Here is a 16,340-nt window from a genome sequence, read left to right as displayed (position 1 = left end):
GGGTGGGAGCGAGACAAGGGTTAAGGCCACGGTCGCAAACCCAGAATGCCCGCAGGGCCAGGCAGGGAGGAGGAGGCCAGGGGAGCTGTGGTGAGGCAGAGAGCTAAAGACGGCAGCCACAGCTCCGCCCAATGGAACAAAAGCTGCCTGAGGGCAGGGCCTGACACGCAGTAGGTGCTCATTGAATTAATGAGTGAATAACTTCATTTTTAAAGAAGCCAGAAATCTAGATTTTTATTTCAAATGACCTGATTTTCGACTAATTTACTATTTTTAGACACCACGAGGGCCACACAAAATGCACCAGTGAGCCCCCTTCTCAAGTCCTGGGACTCACCCTGGCTAGGTCCTCACACACAGTATCACCTTGACCCTGTAAAATGAACCTATTGAACAGAGTCTTACCACCATTATCACCATTTTACTGATGCAGAGATAGAGGCTCAGAGCGCTGGAGAGTGTCTCAGTGGGTAAGTGACAAAGCCGGGATTAGAACCCAAGTCCGTGGCCTCCAGACTCTCCGGTCCCGCCCCATGCCCCACTGTGTTCCCCATTGCCTTTCTCCTATCCACATACACACACGCCTCAGCTCTGGAAGCCCCAGTCCAGGTGGAGAAACACCTTAGGGAAGCCCCTGGGATCACCGTCCCTCTCTGTAGATCAGCCTCTCCCCGATTTAGAAAGATCCAAGGTCTTCAGCTATGTACACGCCAATCCCGGCCTCCGAACTCAAGCCCTTGTCAGCGGCACCCTCCGCACAAGGCCTTGGTCTCTCTCCATCCTGGGGGAGTGGGGTGGTCCAGGGCTCCCCTCCCAGGCCCCAGTCAGGGGAAAGTCAGCAAGGCTCTGCTGCTCCCTCGCTGTGGGATGGTGGGCAAGTCGTTTTGCTTTTCTAGGTCTCAGCTGGTTCATCTGCATAGTGGGGATGCTAACCTCTGCTGGTCACCCTCACAAAACACACTTAAATGATTCTGTTCTCACGCTGGTTTCCCTAGGCCTCATTCTGGCCCGAGCCGAGCCCTTACCTGGTTGAGGACCTTCTGCAGGTAGGGAGTGCCCATGCGGTCAGCCAGGTGGCGGTAGGACGGGTGAGACAGGAAGAACTTGCGTTCAGCGGCCAAAGCAGCTGTGATATCCTTCTTGCCATCGATGTCCTTCTGGCTCCGGTTCACTACCCCAATGTAGCCTGTGGATAGTGTCGCGGTCGGGATCAACTGGCCTTGCAGTGGGGGAAGGGGGGAAGGGGGAAGGGGCAGGGCAACGGAGAGGGCCAGTGGGGTGGCCTGCCTACCTCTGCGCAGGGGGAGCAGTTTGTTCTCCAGCACGTCACGGGCATCTGTGCCCTCGTCCATCAGGTCCAGCTTGGTGATGACTCCGATGGTGCGCTGACCTGGGAGGTGGCAGTGAGGGTTGTTTGCATCTGCTCTGACATTCGCAGAGGAGGCCTCATGCACTCCCACCCTCACTCTGCTGCCCCCACCTCCCCACTCCCTCCATCCCCCACCGCTTGTTTCGGCTCCCCCGCCCCATTCATTCTTTACAGAGTGGCCAAAATGATTTTTAAAGGCACAAATTGGATCCCACCGGTACTCGCTTAGATCCTCCGGTGGTTCTACGAATAGACCCCCTTATACTGTGGATAGACTCCCGGGGCCTTGCACCGTGGCTGGCTGTAGGTGGGAACATACCCTGGGGGTCTACCTCCTTGGCGACCTTGAGGGCATCAGAGTTGGCCAGGTCAGAGTTGGCCGGGGACACGGCCAGGATAAGGCAGTTCTCCTTGGTGACGAACTGCATAAGCATGTCCCGGATCTGGAACTCGATGTCTGGAGGCTGGTCCCCTACCGGGACCTTGGTCATTCCGGGCAGGTCCACCAGGGTCAGGTTCAGCACTGGACAGGGCAGAGAGAGGGCGGGCTCAAGGCGAGGGGCGTGGCCGTGGGCGGGCGGATTCAGAAACGGGGCCGGGCTTAGAGAGGATCCCCAGGGGAGCGCGGCCGCAGGTGGGCGGGGTTAGGGAAAGGCGCTGGGCTAACGCGGCGGCCCGTTGGAGGTGCGGCCAGGAGTGGGCGGAGTCACGGCAGGGTGGGGCTTGGGGTAGGATGCTCAGAGGAAGGGTCGTTGTGGGGGCGGAGTCTGCCGGAGGAGGGGAGGCCGCGCAAGGAGGCGCTGGCAAAGGGGTGGGGCCAAAAAAATGGCCCTAAGGGGCAAGGCTAAGCGAGGGAGCCCAGAGGCGCGGGGCGGGACCAGGTCCTCTCACCGTGCGGCGAGTAGACGCGGAGGTTGATGGGCACCGGCGAGATGCCCTTGTTGGTGCCGGTGACCCGGTCGGTCTCAGCCTCGATCTCCAGGCGCACCTCCTCGAAGTCGGTGAACTTCTTCCCCTTGCAGTGCAAGAACTCGGCATATTCTGCTCCGGAAGCGGGGTGGGGTGGGGAGGTTTGGAGAGGAGGTGGGTCACCTGGATCCTATCTATCACCGGGACTAGAACATCACCCCAAACACTGCCTTCTTCTCCTTCCCCGCAACAACGCCTCCTCTCCGTTATGGATTTTTATCCCCACTGTTCAGATGGGGAATCGAGGCTCGAAGAGGGGAAGCCCCGCCCACAGTCACACAGCAAGCTCGTTCAGCGGCGAGGCTGGACCGCTCCTTGGAGCTGGAGTGGAGGGCTGGAGAGACCAGCCGGACTGCTGGTGGAGGAGGGCACGTACCTGTGGTAGCATTGACCAGCTGCAGGACCAGTGGGCGTCTGGTGACAATGCCAGATCCTCGGGGCAGGAAGTCCCTGCAGTGAGTTTGAGGTGGGAAGAGGGTCAAGGACTGAGGAGACTCCCTCTGTCCCAGAGGTACCTGTCCTGCCACTAGGGACTCCGAAGTCCCTCAAAGTGCCCCACCACATCTTAGCCCAAGGGCTTCAGGTCACTAAGGGGGCACTGCAGCTCAGAAAGGTGGAAAAGAGCTCCCCCAAGTCCCCTGCGTCACAAAACTGATGCCTCTGAGCTGCTAGGAGCCAAGAACACCAAGTCCCCAGACCTCTCTCAGGTCTGCCTTATGTTGGTTCTGAGCCAACAGGAAGTTCTTGCCCCAACTCAGCCACTGCCATTCAACCCAGGAGAAACTGAGGCACAGGGTGTTCCACATGCATAAGTGTCCCGTGGCCACAGAATGGATCCCAAGGAAACGGAGCTGCACCTCCTCCCTTCCTTTCCGCTGTGGGGAAGGGCAGCGTCTCACTTCCTCTTCCCAGGGCCCCATCTGGCTGGGGTTGAGGATGAGGGGGATGGGGGAAAGGAAGCAAGGAAAAGAACTCATGCTTCTTAAGTGCCTTCTGCATGCCAGGCTCTTTGTGGGCAGTATCTCATGGACTACACACAATAGCCTCGTGAAGTAGGTGCCATTATCATCCTCATTTTACAGATGAGGAAACTGAGGCTCAGAGATGTTCATGTCGCACAGCCAGTATCTAACAGAGCAGATCCTGGACCCATATCTGTTTGACTCTGCAGTGAAAGCTCTGTGCCCTTCAGCTCCATGCAGTCCCAGCTCCCTTGAAGAACTGGACCGAGGGGTCTCCAAGTCACCCTGTGCCCCTAGACCTGATGTCTATACCTCTGACACAGCTTGTGCTGATGTCAACCTCAGCAGTCCTTTAAGCTAACGCTTGTGGGTGCAGATTCACTCTGTCCTGTCAGCTCTTCTCATCTCCCCTCCCCCACAGCAACACCCAGGTTGGCACGAGCTTGAGGGTGGAGGCCTCTCCAGGAATCAGGCTGTTAGAACGCACAGTCATGGGATTGCCCTGAACCCAGGAAAGCGGGGAGCAGGCTAGATCCTGAAGGACTGTTAAGATCCGGGCCATCACGTCATTCACGGAGAGGTGCATAGAGGCCCAGGAAGGGGAGACACATTCAAGCTCATAGGGGCCTGGGACAGAGCCCGAGCAAGAACCTGAGTCTCCTGCCCCCAGCCCAGAGCCTGACCTGGGCTCCGACAGCTTCCTGCACCCCACAGCTGGGGGTGGGGGGCCCCAGGCACAACAGAGTAGACCTCGGCTTCTCGGTTCAAGGCTTCCTCTTGGGGCCCCGAGGAGGCCTCCTCTGTCCCCTGTCCTCACCCTGCCCCTCCTCTGGGAAGATTAGAGGCTAATGGGGAGAAATTGGCCCCTTCAATGCAGGAGGAAGGATGAGAAATCCTTCATTTATTCATCATTTCTAGGTGCCAGGCAAGTACTTTTCACTTTTGCAAGACTATGAGCTTCAGAGGGCTGGGCATGCATATCTCTGTCCACCACTGTATCCCAGTGCCCAGCACAAGACTTAGCACACAAGAGGTCCTTAATAAATGTTGACTGAATCCCCAAGTCCTCAAACAGTGCTCTGATATGGAAATTACCATTTTACGGATGAGGCAACCGAGACTCAGAGAGGTAGAATGACTTGTCCAAGGTCACCCAGTAGGGGCTGACAGAGCTAGGATTTAAACCAGAGTGTCTGTTGGACCCCAGAGCTTGGGAGTTTCCCCATCAAACCCTGCTGCTCACTAAACTTGAGGAGCCAGACTTGGCTTTTTATATAATTCATTTAAATTCCGTCTAGGACATATTTGAGAGCAGCTGCTCTGTGCCAGGCCCTGTGCTGGGCCCTGGGGATGAGAGATGATGAGTCAGACAGTTCCCACCCCGAGCCGCTCACAGTGCGGTGGGAGAGACAGACAAGTAAACAGATAATGCAATGCAGCGTGACATGTGCTGGAACAGAGGTGCACCAGGCAGCACAGAGAAGGAGGTGACAAAGTGGCGGGCGGGGGCACTTCCTCTCTTTATGTCTCCCATCCTTTACTGACCCCTTAGTATTTGGGATAGGACATCTCTCCTTACAGAGCTTGGGGTGGGCATGGGGGCCAGGGGTCTACCCTGTTCCTCACTAGCTCCTCAACCAGCAATACCATGGCAACAGTAGTTGCCACAGAAACTGCAGGAGGGGCTGGGAAGGATGGGACTCCCCACAGAGAGCCCCCCACGCAGAGACACGGACTTTCCCTGGAGCTCTTCCTTGAGAGGCCTACCCCTGCACAGATAGGCCCGCTTGGGCCCTGGCAGGCCTGAGGGGCCGAGGTCTGGGTTGGGCCATAGAGAGGGTGCCAGGAGCCCAGGGCTAGGCTGGAGAGGGTGGCCAGGGGTCTGGGCCAGCCTGTGCCAAGTCACTGGCTCCCCAGGGCTACTTAAAGGACAAGCAGCTTATGGGAAGCGGAGATTAGAAGGCAGGGCCATGTGTGGGAGCAGAGCCCCTCCTCAGACCAGCATCTCCTGGGCCAAGGTGGAGATGCTGGTGACCGGGTGGGGAGGGGCCCCATCTCTGCTGTGGCTTTGCATGGTGGGAGGGCATCAGAGCTCCCTGGGCAGCTTGTTTAAATGCATATTCCCTGGACATGCTGGGTTAGAAATTCAGGGCGCCGAGGGGCAGAGGAGGGGAGGAGGAAATCTGGATTTTAAACATGATCCGCATGTGATTTTCATGTTCCCTTTCAAGTTTAAGGATCACTGCTTTAGTGGTTAGGAGCTAGAGCCAGGCATAGGCCCTGGGTTCGAATCCCAGCTTGGCCATTTCTTGGCCTGGTGCCCTAGGGCAAGTTGCTTCACTCTCTGGACCTCAAAGTCCGCAGCTGTGAACTTGTGCTATATAAACCGGTAGTCACGCACTACCCATGTGTTTGCGGGAGGATTCATGGAGCCTTTCCACAGAAAGAGCTTAGCCCACGCCCCTTACGTAGTAGGCGCTCAACAGCCCAAGGGCGCTGCCGAGGACCGCCCCCTGTTCTCAGCCGCCTCCTCGGGAGGGTTCCCAAGTGTCAGCAAAAAACCCAAGATCCTAACGAACCCCTTGCATCACCTCCTCCAGGCACTGAATCATCTCAGGATTCTGACCACGAAATGTTGGACGGAAATGATGGACATTGAACAGGAAAGGCTTCGGAGGCCATCTCATTCCCCTTTCATTGTCCAGAGGGTGGGCCAGAGGCCCAGAGAGGGGCAGGGAGCTGTGAGGCCACACAGTGATGAGAGAGGTGACTGAGATGGGACCTACGCCCGTAGAGGCAGTGGAGAGCACCGGCTGGTTCCTGTGCCGAGGCTGAGAGCCTCACTCCCTGCCAGATTCCCGTGCTGGACACAGGCTCAGCACACAGTAGGTGCTCAAGCAACTCTCCAAGGAGGGAGCGCAGCTCAGGCCTAGCAGCTCCTCAGCTCCAGCCTTTCGCCTGCACATACTGTCCCCCGTGCTCTGTTCAAGTGCCCTGTCGCCTCTTTACTGGAATACGGGCCTGATCCAGCTTCCGGCCAGTGCCGCCCCTGCACCTCCCACCCAAGTCCTGGTTAGCCTGAGGGAGGACAGAACAGGTGCCCAGAGAAAAGTGTTGGTCCCACCAGCCTCACACACCAGGCTGTGTGGGTGGGATGGAAGGTAACATGCCAGCTCTCCCCACGCATTCTGGGCAGATGGTGGTTTCCCAGGGAGGCCTTGCCTTGCCATCTGCAGAGGCACCTTCAAACCTGAAGCACAGGGAAGATGAAATAAACACCTCTCAGGACCTCCAAACACCACACACTCCCTGTCTGAATTGGCACTGTCACCCCCAGAGGGGTCTGGAGAAAGCACACCGAAGGTAGCCCTAGTCTGGTGGCTCAGATCTGGGGCCAGAGCTCAGGGCCCCTGGTTCCCAGGTCCCATCGAATGCAGACTATGCCAGAAACTATCACGCTTGGTCCAGCATGTCCCCAGTGCCTGTCATCCTTATAAGTCTCCTATTTCCCAGGCTCTGATGTCACACAGGCCCGGTATTGAATGTCAGAGCTGCCGCTTAGGAGCTGTGTGCCTGTGGACAAATGACTATGCCTCTCTGAGCCTCAGTTTCCACCCGCATCAGTCAAATGGGTTGCCGTGAGGCTTATAGAAGTGAATGCCTGCACGAAGGGTCACTGTTAGGACTACAAATTATGATAACTTATTGAGTAGTCTGAGAACACAGGCTGGGGTCCCACAGCCATGTCACCAGATGATGCAGCAGGAAGGGAACTGGAAGGTGGGTCTCCTGGGGGCTCATTAGGGGAGTGCGTGGTGGGCCAGGATATATCCAGCTAAATCTTGTCCCTGGAAGTGCAAGGGACAAGGGGTCGGGTGGGCTCTGAGGTGCCCTCCGACGCAGGGAGCCGGGGTGGAGGCGAGGGAGTAGGTGGGCCAAGAAATACAGTTGAGAGGAAGTGAGGCGGCCTCCACATAACAAGTCCCTCTCTGTTCTTGCTGCCCCAAGAGGACCCAGGCGTGCCCATGAATTTCCAGCAGAGGTTCGAACATTTCAGAGCAGTCCTGGCCTTGGCTTCCCCTGCAGTTCTGATGTCCCGTGAGCAGGGACTGGGCTGGTCCTGTTTACCACCGTATCCTCATCACCCAGCACAGAGCCTGGCACGTACCGGGCATTCCTGGCACCCCACTGGCCGAAAGAATGCTTTCGTTTTCCTACCATCCTCCTCACTGTACAGACATGGAAACTGAGGCACAAAAAGGGAAGCGTGTTGCCCAAGGTCATAGTACAAGTTGGCAATGGATAGGACTGGTACCCAGGGAGGGCTCTGGACTCCGAGTCCGGTGCTTTCTCCATGACAACCATTTTCTCTATTAAAAAAAAATTTATGATCTTTCCTCCGTCGTATCCTTTCATCCTTCCGACCTCTCTCCTTTGCCTCTTTCCCGCCTTCCTTTCCTTCCTTCCTTTCTCCTTCCCTTCTTTCCTTCCTTTCCTTCCTAGTGTTGATAATTTTATATTTTCAAAAGGAAAATGGGTTTCTCTTTTGCCTCCTACTTTTAAAAATCATATGTTCTCCCGTTTAAAAATACTCAGAAAATAATACAGCATTTAAAAAATAAAAAGCGACCATCATCGCCACACCTCGGGATCATCACTGTTTATCACTCAGAATAATAACCATGGCAAACACTGATGGATCATTGACCACTGGCCAGGGACTCTGCCGGGGGCTTTCAAACCTGCATCATCATGTGGTTCCTTTTTGGGGTGATGGAAGTATTCTAAAATTAGATTGTGATGATGGTTGCACAACTCCATAAATATACTAAAAATCATTGAGTTGCGAACTTGATGGCATGTAAATTATATCCCAATAATGCTATTTAAGAAATCTTCGTCCTCTCATTGATCGCAGGGCTGTGAGAAGTTGGCATGACCAGTTTCCCCATCTTAAAGGGGAAGAAGTCGAGGCTCCGAGAGACGAAGTCAGATGCCCCTCACACAGCCACACGCACCGGGCCCCTCTCCATACTTAGGTACAGCCTGACCTGCCTAACAGCTGGCTCATCATAAACAGTTCCCAGGTCATTCAACCCAGAGCTACATCTGGATCCTAATTCCTTATCACCTGCAGCTTCATGCGAAGGACTCTCAGCTCCACCATTAAATTATTTCCCCGCTCTGAAATTGGTTTCCCCATCAGTAAAATAGGACATAGTCCACGGAGCAAGGGGCTCCCAGGGGCCAAGGGAAGGGGCCCAGCTGGAGCCCGTGCACCCCTCCTAGGCCACACTCGAGTGCCCTGGAATTCCTTCTCAAGCAGTCTCAAGTCCACTGCTAGGGTCTGCCCTCCTAAGGGCTGTTCTTACTGTTGGGAGGCAGTCCCGGGGCCAAGGCCGAATCCTTTCTGGAGCCGTGGAAGAAGCTGGGTTATGAGAGCTTGCAGTGTCCACATGTGAGCCCAGGAGGCCCCTTGTGGTACAGGATGGAGTGGGAAGAGACAGGGGTAGCCAGGGGAGAGGGGCCACCTGTCCCCGTGCCTCGACATCCCATCATGGAACCTGAAGGAGTCTGAAATTCTAAATTGAAAACCAGCCCGCCAGGTCGTCATGCAGGTGTGTTTGTCAAGGTGGGAGGGCAGAATGTGTTGTATTTAGCAATTCCTTGGCTTGATTTATAAATGGAATATTTAGACATATGGCATGTGGGCTTCCATTTCTGCTCTTAGTCCACACCTGGTAACACTGTGCCCATGACTGGCTTCCGCCACTCCTGCCTTGTCCCTCTGTACCTGATCACCTTCGTTCCCCACCCCCACCCCGAGGCTCTGACCCTCTGACCCCAGCCAAGGCCTGGGAATTCTGGCGCCGAGATCAGATGCAGAAGCTGATGCCATCTGCCAGAGTCACCTTTCATTCCCAGCTCCACTGGGCGGGGTGGGGGTTTGGAGAAGATGTTCTCTGGTCAGGGTTGGGCCCAGGAGTCTAGCGATAGGCGTGGCTCAGCATGCGACAGGTGCATGCTCTGAGCAGTGTGTCTGTCCTGCAGGCAGCAACATGGGTTCTCTGGATGGGGGTGGCTGTCCAGGGGTTTCTAGCATCTCCTGATATTTTGGGTCTCACTGTGGCCTCCGTTACTTGGGCTTTTGCTCAGGTGAGACCTGCACCTGGAGCGTGTTCGCTCGTTTGCCTGACCAACTATTTTTGCTCAGGTCCAGACTTAAATGCTCAGATGCCTCCTCCGGCTCCCTGACGACTCTCTCCCTCCAATACTCGGCTCCTCATGCCCTTCTTCAAACACACAACAAAACAGCTCTTTGTGTGATGTAGAGTTTGTCTGTCCCGCTCAGCTGTGAGTCCCTCGAGAGCAGGGATGGGTCCGGCTTGTTTACAGCTGTATCCTCAGGGCCTGGCCCACTGCAAGTGCCAGAGATGTCAGTTCCTCCTGTCCTTCGGGTCAGTGACTTTCTACCTAAGACGTCTCCGTTATCCCCTATTTCTCTTTGGCCTCGGTCTCCAAATCTGGGAACTGGGACCACTATGGTGTACCCCAAAGTGTTGGGAGAAAGAGACAGAGCCGAGCAGTAGGGATGGGCTGTCTCCCATGGGAAGGGCTGGCGCTAACCAAGCCAGAGGCCAGAGACCAGCACCAGGTTGTGTTGGGATGAGGGTGCAGAGAACGGGGGAAGGGGATTGGGAAGAGACGGGGAGCCTGAGCAGGGGTAGGCAGACTCAGCAAGGAAACGCGAAACCTTGCCTCCCAGGCTGCCCCTTGGGCTCTGGGCAGAGGCTCACTCACTAGCCACCCTGCCACATTCCCAGTAGCCTTGGCCTTCCCAGGAATCAAGTGGGCAGAGAGGGTGGGCTCTGTCCATTTGTCAACCTCCCCGGGCACCAGAGTGAGAGGCCAGGGTGCTGGAGCCTGAAGCCTATCCCAGGACACTCTGCTCTTGGCGCTGGATGGGTATTGTGGGCAGGGGGTAGGCAGCTGGGGTCAGACAAAGCGGAACCTCGGGTACTAGGGCATCTGCTCATGAAATGCTGGGGTGTCTGGGGGCCCGCACACACTCCTCTGTCTGCATGTACCCCCATGATGATCTCATCTACTCTGCAAGGATGATTTCCAAATTTATATTCCCAGCCGCCTTCCCTCTGAGCGCCCGACTTGCATTCCCACACAGCCCACCCCACCCCACATCTCAGACTCAACATGTCTAAAACCAAACTCCCGATCTTATCCCGTCCCCAAACCCGCTCCTCCCACGCTCTGTCAATGGCCCCGATGTCCACCTGGGGCCGGCAGTGCTGAAGTCATCCTTGATCCGGCCTCCCTCACCCTCCACGCCACATCCACCGACAAGTCCTATGAGGCCTTCCTCAAAATACATCCTGAACCTCACTGTTCTCTCCACTGCTCAAACCTGGTCAAGGCCCAGTTACCTCTTGCGTACCACGGCAGCCTCCTCACCTGACTCCCGTCCCCTCTCTTGACCCCCCTCCCCAAGTCACACACTTGCTGGAATCAGCTCAAGTCGCTCTACTACTTAAAAACTTCTGACGCTAATGAGAACAAAGCCAACTCTTCGCCATAGTCTAAGGACCTTGTAGATCTAGCCTCCACCCGCCTCTCTGATGCCATGTCCCCTGTGTTCACCGAAAACCAGCCACGGTGGCTCCTTTCTGTTCTTCAAACACCGAATCCTTTACCCTGCCCCCAGGGCCTTTGTATTTGCTGCTCCCTCAGCCTAGAATGCTTCTCCTGGGCTAGTCACGTGGCTTCTCGTCCCTTAGTTCTCATCTCAGATGCTACCCCCTCCTAGAGACCTTCTCTGAGGTCCCTGTGGAAAGCAGCCCTCCTGCCCTCCCCAGCACGGACCACGTCCTCCAGGCGTCTTCGCATACGTGCTCCTGTGTTCGCTCTCTCAGAGGTTCACCTCTGCAATGCAGAGCTTTTGTCTTTTCTACCACAGAAGCCCCAGTGCCGACACATTGTGGACACTCCATGAATGTCTGCTGAAATGACTGAACGGATCGGCCTCGGTTTTCCCTTCTGTAAAGGGGGATGAAGAAGTAGCATTGACCCAGACAAATCCTAGTAGGGTCCTGGGGAGCTGCTGGGCCACCGCCATTGCGGAGCTGACTACAGGGTCCTCCTGGGTGCCTAGGAGCCCCAGGCCAGGCTGGAGCCGCCTCTGCTTCCTCTGATGCATTTTCCACTTCCTCTCCGTCGGGGGTTGACTCCTGAGAAGACTCAGGAGGCTGAGCGGCTGTTACCATGCTCACAGGTCTGGGGACCCAGCCCTAGGTGGAGAGGTTGGGAGCCCACAAGGGAGCAGGCAGTGCTGGCTGGGGCCCTACTGAAGCTCGGCTTTCCACCTGCTCTACCCTGGGCCTGCATGTGGACACCTGGTGCGCCTTCCCGCAGGGACACTGTCAAAGGGCATTGGGGTCCGGAGGGCAGTGAGAGGACCCAGGCCGCCTGGGCCAGAGTCCACATCCTGCTCCACCACATGACAAGCAAACAGCTCCCAATGTCAGCTGTGGCCGGGCTGGCCTGCTGAGCTGCCCATATTCTGCCACCTCTCTTTGCTGGACAGTGAACTCCAAGAGGGCAGGGGTCAGGTCTACCTAGGGACTTCCTGGACACCTACAGCCACTGTCTCAGGAAGGTAGGGCAGTAGCTGTCAGTGTTCCCATCCCATAGATGGGGAAAATGGAGGCCCACACACCTGAACCTCCCTGCGTCCAGTTCAGGGCTTGGCTCTCAGAGGCTGTGCACAGCCAAGACTGGGCTTTGGAGTCTCATGGTACTGTCCGTGTGACCTTAGGCAAGACATCAAACCTCGGGGTCTCAGTTTCCTCATCTGCAGGATGGGCACCATGGGACCTGCCTCATGGGGCTGTTGGAGCCATCCTGTGAAGTGTGGGGTGGGCATGTGGGAGGGCTCAGTAGATGGAAGCTGAGGTCGCCTTCCCTTCTCACCCCTGCCCAGAGCATACAGCCTGGCACGGGGCAGGTGTTCAGCACACATTAGATGCATGAAAAGCAGGAATGTGGTTCGTACACTGTAAAGTGCTAGATTTCATGAGTGCCATTTAAAGTGCTGAGGCCTCAGGGCTTTATTGGCTCCAGGGCCCCACCCTAGACCCCTCTCTCTGTTAGGCCTTGGGGAAGGGGCCTATCTGTGTGTCCCTTGCTTGTGTCTCTGCAGTTCTGGGAGGCACGTGAGCAGCGGGAGTGTTCTTTGGGAGCCATCCCTGGTCCCCGAGAGACAGACGGCCTCCCTCTCTGCTGACCAGATGGGCCTGGCCACCCCCACGGTGGCTCTCCAGCATCGCACAGATACATCGCTCTAATCAGGACCCTTCCCTCTCTCACCCCCCACAGTTGGCACCGGGCTTCCCAGGTCATTAGAGGGGCAGGAACGACCATCCAGTCCAAGTGATGGTATCAGAGATGGGAAACCGAGGCTCAGAGAGGGCATGTGACTGGCCTGAGTTTCACAGCGGAACCTGGCCTGGACCCAGCACGTCTCTCCCCAACACTGCTGTCCCTTGCAGGGAGGGGCCTCTGCCTCCCTCTCCCACATGCCAGTGGCTTCCTTAGCCACGAAGGTCATTGGAAGAAAGCTGGGGTTTCTGGAGAGGGCGAAGGAGGGAGATGACAGTGGGAGGGGTCAGTGTCGGCTCTGCTGCTTCCTCCTCCCCCTCCTGCCCAGCCCCCATCTGGCCTCCAGCACCAGGAGAGCGCCATCCTCTCTCCTTCTCAGCACCCCAAAAGCCATCTCTGCCTCCCCTTTCTTGGAGGAGCCTGGGAGGGTCACGACACTGCCCGCCCCCCTAAATCCAGGGCCTTTTGTCTTTGCGGTGGTCCCTCACTCCCTGCCACCTGGCCCTCCCAGCGCCTTGTGGGATCAGAGGCAGGAGGGGGATTAGGTTCTGCAAATGGCTCCCCCCTCCCCGCCATCCTGTCTCCCTGTCTTAGTCATCTCTGCCCTCCGCCGCCTTCTCCCTCCATGACCACCCCTCTGCCGGGCCAAGCGGAGAACGACATTGACAGGCGCCCTCCGCCCAGGGGCGGCGGTGGAGCAAGGGGCCGGCTGCTCAGAAAAGGATCAGAAGCGGTTTCTCCCCCACCCCCTTCCCTTCCTCATCCTGCAGCCCGCGCCTCCCCCACGCCGCCGCTCTGCGCACGGATGGCGGCCGGAGCCGCAGAGGTGTGTGTGTGTGTGTGAGAGATGGGGGGAAGGTTGCGCCTGGTCCTCGATGCCCACCGGGCTATGTCCTCTCCCAGGAGCTGTGGGGGGGTGTCCCTGCCACAGTCCAGGAATTCCCGTGCGGGGAGGGAGCTGTCCTCCTTAGAGCCTAGGGGGTAGGAGGCACTGCCCTGGGGGTGCTGCCTTTCCAAGAAGCCGAAGCAATGCAAGCCCCTCGGTGCCCATACGAGGGGGTACAACCCTGTACAAGGGTCTCCTGGCAGAGCGTTGTCTTCCCAAAAGGATGGGGAGGATGAGGGGGGCGTGATACCGTGGCCCGTGGCCTGACGCCGTTTGCCGGCAAGCTGGGGGCGCTGCTGCCTCTGAGGGGCTCTCGTGGAGGGGGACGGCCGCCTCCCTCTGGCTGGAGGTGGGGGGCGCGCGGTCCGCGGGTGCAGCGCCAGGGTCTGCGAGGTCGCCGCGCCGTCGGGGCGGGGGATGGAGGCCCTGGGGACCCAGATGTGAGGAGTCCGCGCTCCAGGGCGCGCCGCTCTTACCTGCCTACGAAATTCTCTAGCACCGAGCTCTTGCCCGCGCTCTGGCCTCCCACCACAGCGATCTGCGGCAGGTCGAGGTCCGCGTTCTGGCCGATGGCGGAGAAGGCGTCCTGCAACCGGTTGACCAGCGGGATGAGATCTTCCATGCCGCGGTTGCCCATGGCTGCGGCGGGCCCCGCGGGCTGCGATCCGGCTGCCGCTCGGGCTCCGGGCTCCGGCTCCGCCGCTGCAGCCGCGCGCTCCGACTGCCTGCGCCGCGGGCCCCCCGCCCCTCCGGGATCGGAGCGGAGAGCCGCACTCGGCTGCCGCCAGAGGGCGCCCGCGCCGCTGCAGGCCAGCCGCCGTGCGCAGGCGCCGTCAGCGGCACTATGGGGATTGTAGTTTTCCCCTTCTGCGGGTTTTGGGACGCCTGAGCCATGTTTGAGAGATGAAGATGATACACCGGAGATATCTATCATTCCTGGGAATGGGTGAGGTTCTCACCCCTTAGTACCGGGCCTCTTAGATAGTGGTCATGGCTGCCTCGCTTCATCTTACACGTAGGGAAACTGAGGCTTGGGGAGAGAACGGGCCTCCTCCAGGGTCACAGCCTCCTGACCTGGAGTTCCACTTGGCCTCGCTGCCTTCTCTGAGTTCTCACACTGATTCATCTCCAGCATGTCCTCTTGGCCCTCACTTTCCCCATTTCTAGAAGAAGAAATATAGAACATCGATTTGACAAATATTTACTGAGCACCTACTATAAGGTGGGCCTGTCTTAGTCACTGGAGATACAACAGTGAACAAGACAAACAAGGTCTCTTCCCCCCTCATAGATCTTACATCCATGTGGCAGAGACAGACAGTAAGTGACAAAACAGATAAATAGAAAAAGCGAAAATACTTTATACTAAGAGCGATGGAGGAAATAAACGGGCTGTGAAAGGGGTACCTGGGTGAAAAGTGCACTTTAGCCTGGGTGGAGTCGGCGGCGGGTGGGGAGGAGTGGGGAGAACGGTTCTCTGAGGAGGTGACGTTTGAGGGGAATATTCAGGCCCTAACCCAGGAGCGTGGCCTGGGCCTTAGAGAAGCTATGTGATCCAGATTCCTCCATGTCTCTAAGCTTCAGTTATCTAATCTGAGCAATGGGGATAATGACAGATCAGAATGCCTGCAATGGGACCGGCCCTGGCCTGCTGCTCAGGAGACTCTTATGAAACTGCTGCTTTGAGGACGCCGATGAGGACAGCGCTCTGGACAGCCCTCCAGACAGCTGGAGCATCAGCTACACACAATGCTCATCCTGAGCAGCTACTCCAAGCCAGCCCGTGATTATGCTCAGAAAACCAGAGAGAGCAGAGATGAAGCCTGGAGTAGAGCCGTTAACTGAGGAAGGGGTGCAGTTTGCAGATGTCTGCCTAGAGGGGCACCATCATGGCTGGGTTGTTTTTCCGAATTACGATAGTGAAACTTATTATAAAAATCAGACTTTACACAGTATTTGAAAGCCCCTGGTCATCCTCCCACAAAGGGATAATCACTATTGATAGTTCAATGTGTATTCTCTGGCTTCTCCCATATATATTCGTTTTGTTGCGTTGTGTTTTTACAGAAGTGGGATCGTACTATATAGCCTGTACTGCTGTACCACTGATGCCAGACCAGGAGCCTGGGCATCACCTGGAGTTTATCGGAAAAGCAGAATCTCAGGCCCCACTCATGAACTGCTGGATCATAATCTGAACTTAATAAGAACCAAGTGCCCCCAGAAGATTCCCGTGCACATCAAAGTTGCAGAAGCTCTGGAATGTCTTATTGTATGCAGCTGTCTTTTTTAGTAACAGTATGTCTGACATCTTTCAGTGAAAGAACCAACAGATCTCTCATGTTCCTTGTTCATGGCTGCGTAGTTTCCCACGGTTTGGCAGTGCCCTGTTTTTGTTCCCTGGTTTGCTAAAAATGACTGTGTTGGCCTTGAAAACCGGATGGATTAAATGCCACTATGGGGTGTAGAGAAGGGTTGGTGTTCTGGGCAGAGGAACCAGCCTAAGCAAAACTATGGAATCAGGAAGGAAATTAACCTGAAATCTACCCTGGCCTCAGTTTCCAACAGATTTTGGTGAGGACTGAAGCAATGCTACTGCAGGTGGTTCTCTCCAGGCAAGTAATAATTTTGGTGAAACGTGAACAGTAGCTGGAACGGTGAATAGTTAGAGCTACGATGTAATTGTAATCATCACCATTGTACTGTCTGAAGAAACTTCAGTCTCGTGAAAGTAGCAAAAGCTCCAACTTCTTGATTGGAA

At 56.5% G+C, this 16,340-nt stretch overlaps 1 protein-coding gene across 15 annotated transcripts in view; it reads right to left on the bottom strand.

Moving 5' to 3' along the window:
• DNM1 (dynamin 1) overlaps positions 1-14,327 on the bottom strand; it is a 43,630-nt gene extending 29,303 nt beyond the window's left edge. For 8 of the 15 annotated variants that reach the window (XM_039861546.1, XM_039861541.1, XM_039861543.1 and 5 more), the window contains exons 1-6: positions 14,056-14,326; positions 2,715-2,788; positions 2,261-2,410; positions 1,689-1,892; positions 1,292-1,390; positions 1,026-1,186 (exon numbers count right to left, since the gene is read on the bottom strand). In XM_039861546.1, the coding sequence (XP_039717480.1) occupies positions 1,026-1,186; positions 1,292-1,390; positions 1,689-1,892; positions 2,261-2,410; positions 2,715-2,788; positions 14,056-14,216 (849 nt within the window). In that variant the 5' untranslated portion in view covers positions 14,217-14,326. Of the gene's footprint in view, positions 1-1,025; positions 1,187-1,291; positions 1,391-1,688; positions 1,893-2,260; positions 2,411-2,714; positions 2,789-14,055 lie in introns of all 15 variants that reach the window. The other 7 variants (XM_039861548.1, XM_039861542.1, XM_039861553.1 and 4 more) reach the window with 2 other exon arrangements.
• Positions 14,328-16,340: the final 2,013 nt, after the last annotated feature.

The sequence above is a fragment of the Pteropus medius genome, unplaced genomic scaffold (assembly GCF_902729225.1).
Source record: "Pteropus medius unplaced genomic scaffold, Ma_sr-lr_union100, whole genome shotgun sequence".
Lineage (NCBI taxonomy): Eukaryota > Metazoa > Chordata > Mammalia > Chiroptera > Pteropodidae > Pteropus > Pteropus medius.
The sequence above is the reverse complement of the archived record's forward strand: the minus strand, read 5'-3'. Positions and strand labels throughout refer to the sequence as shown.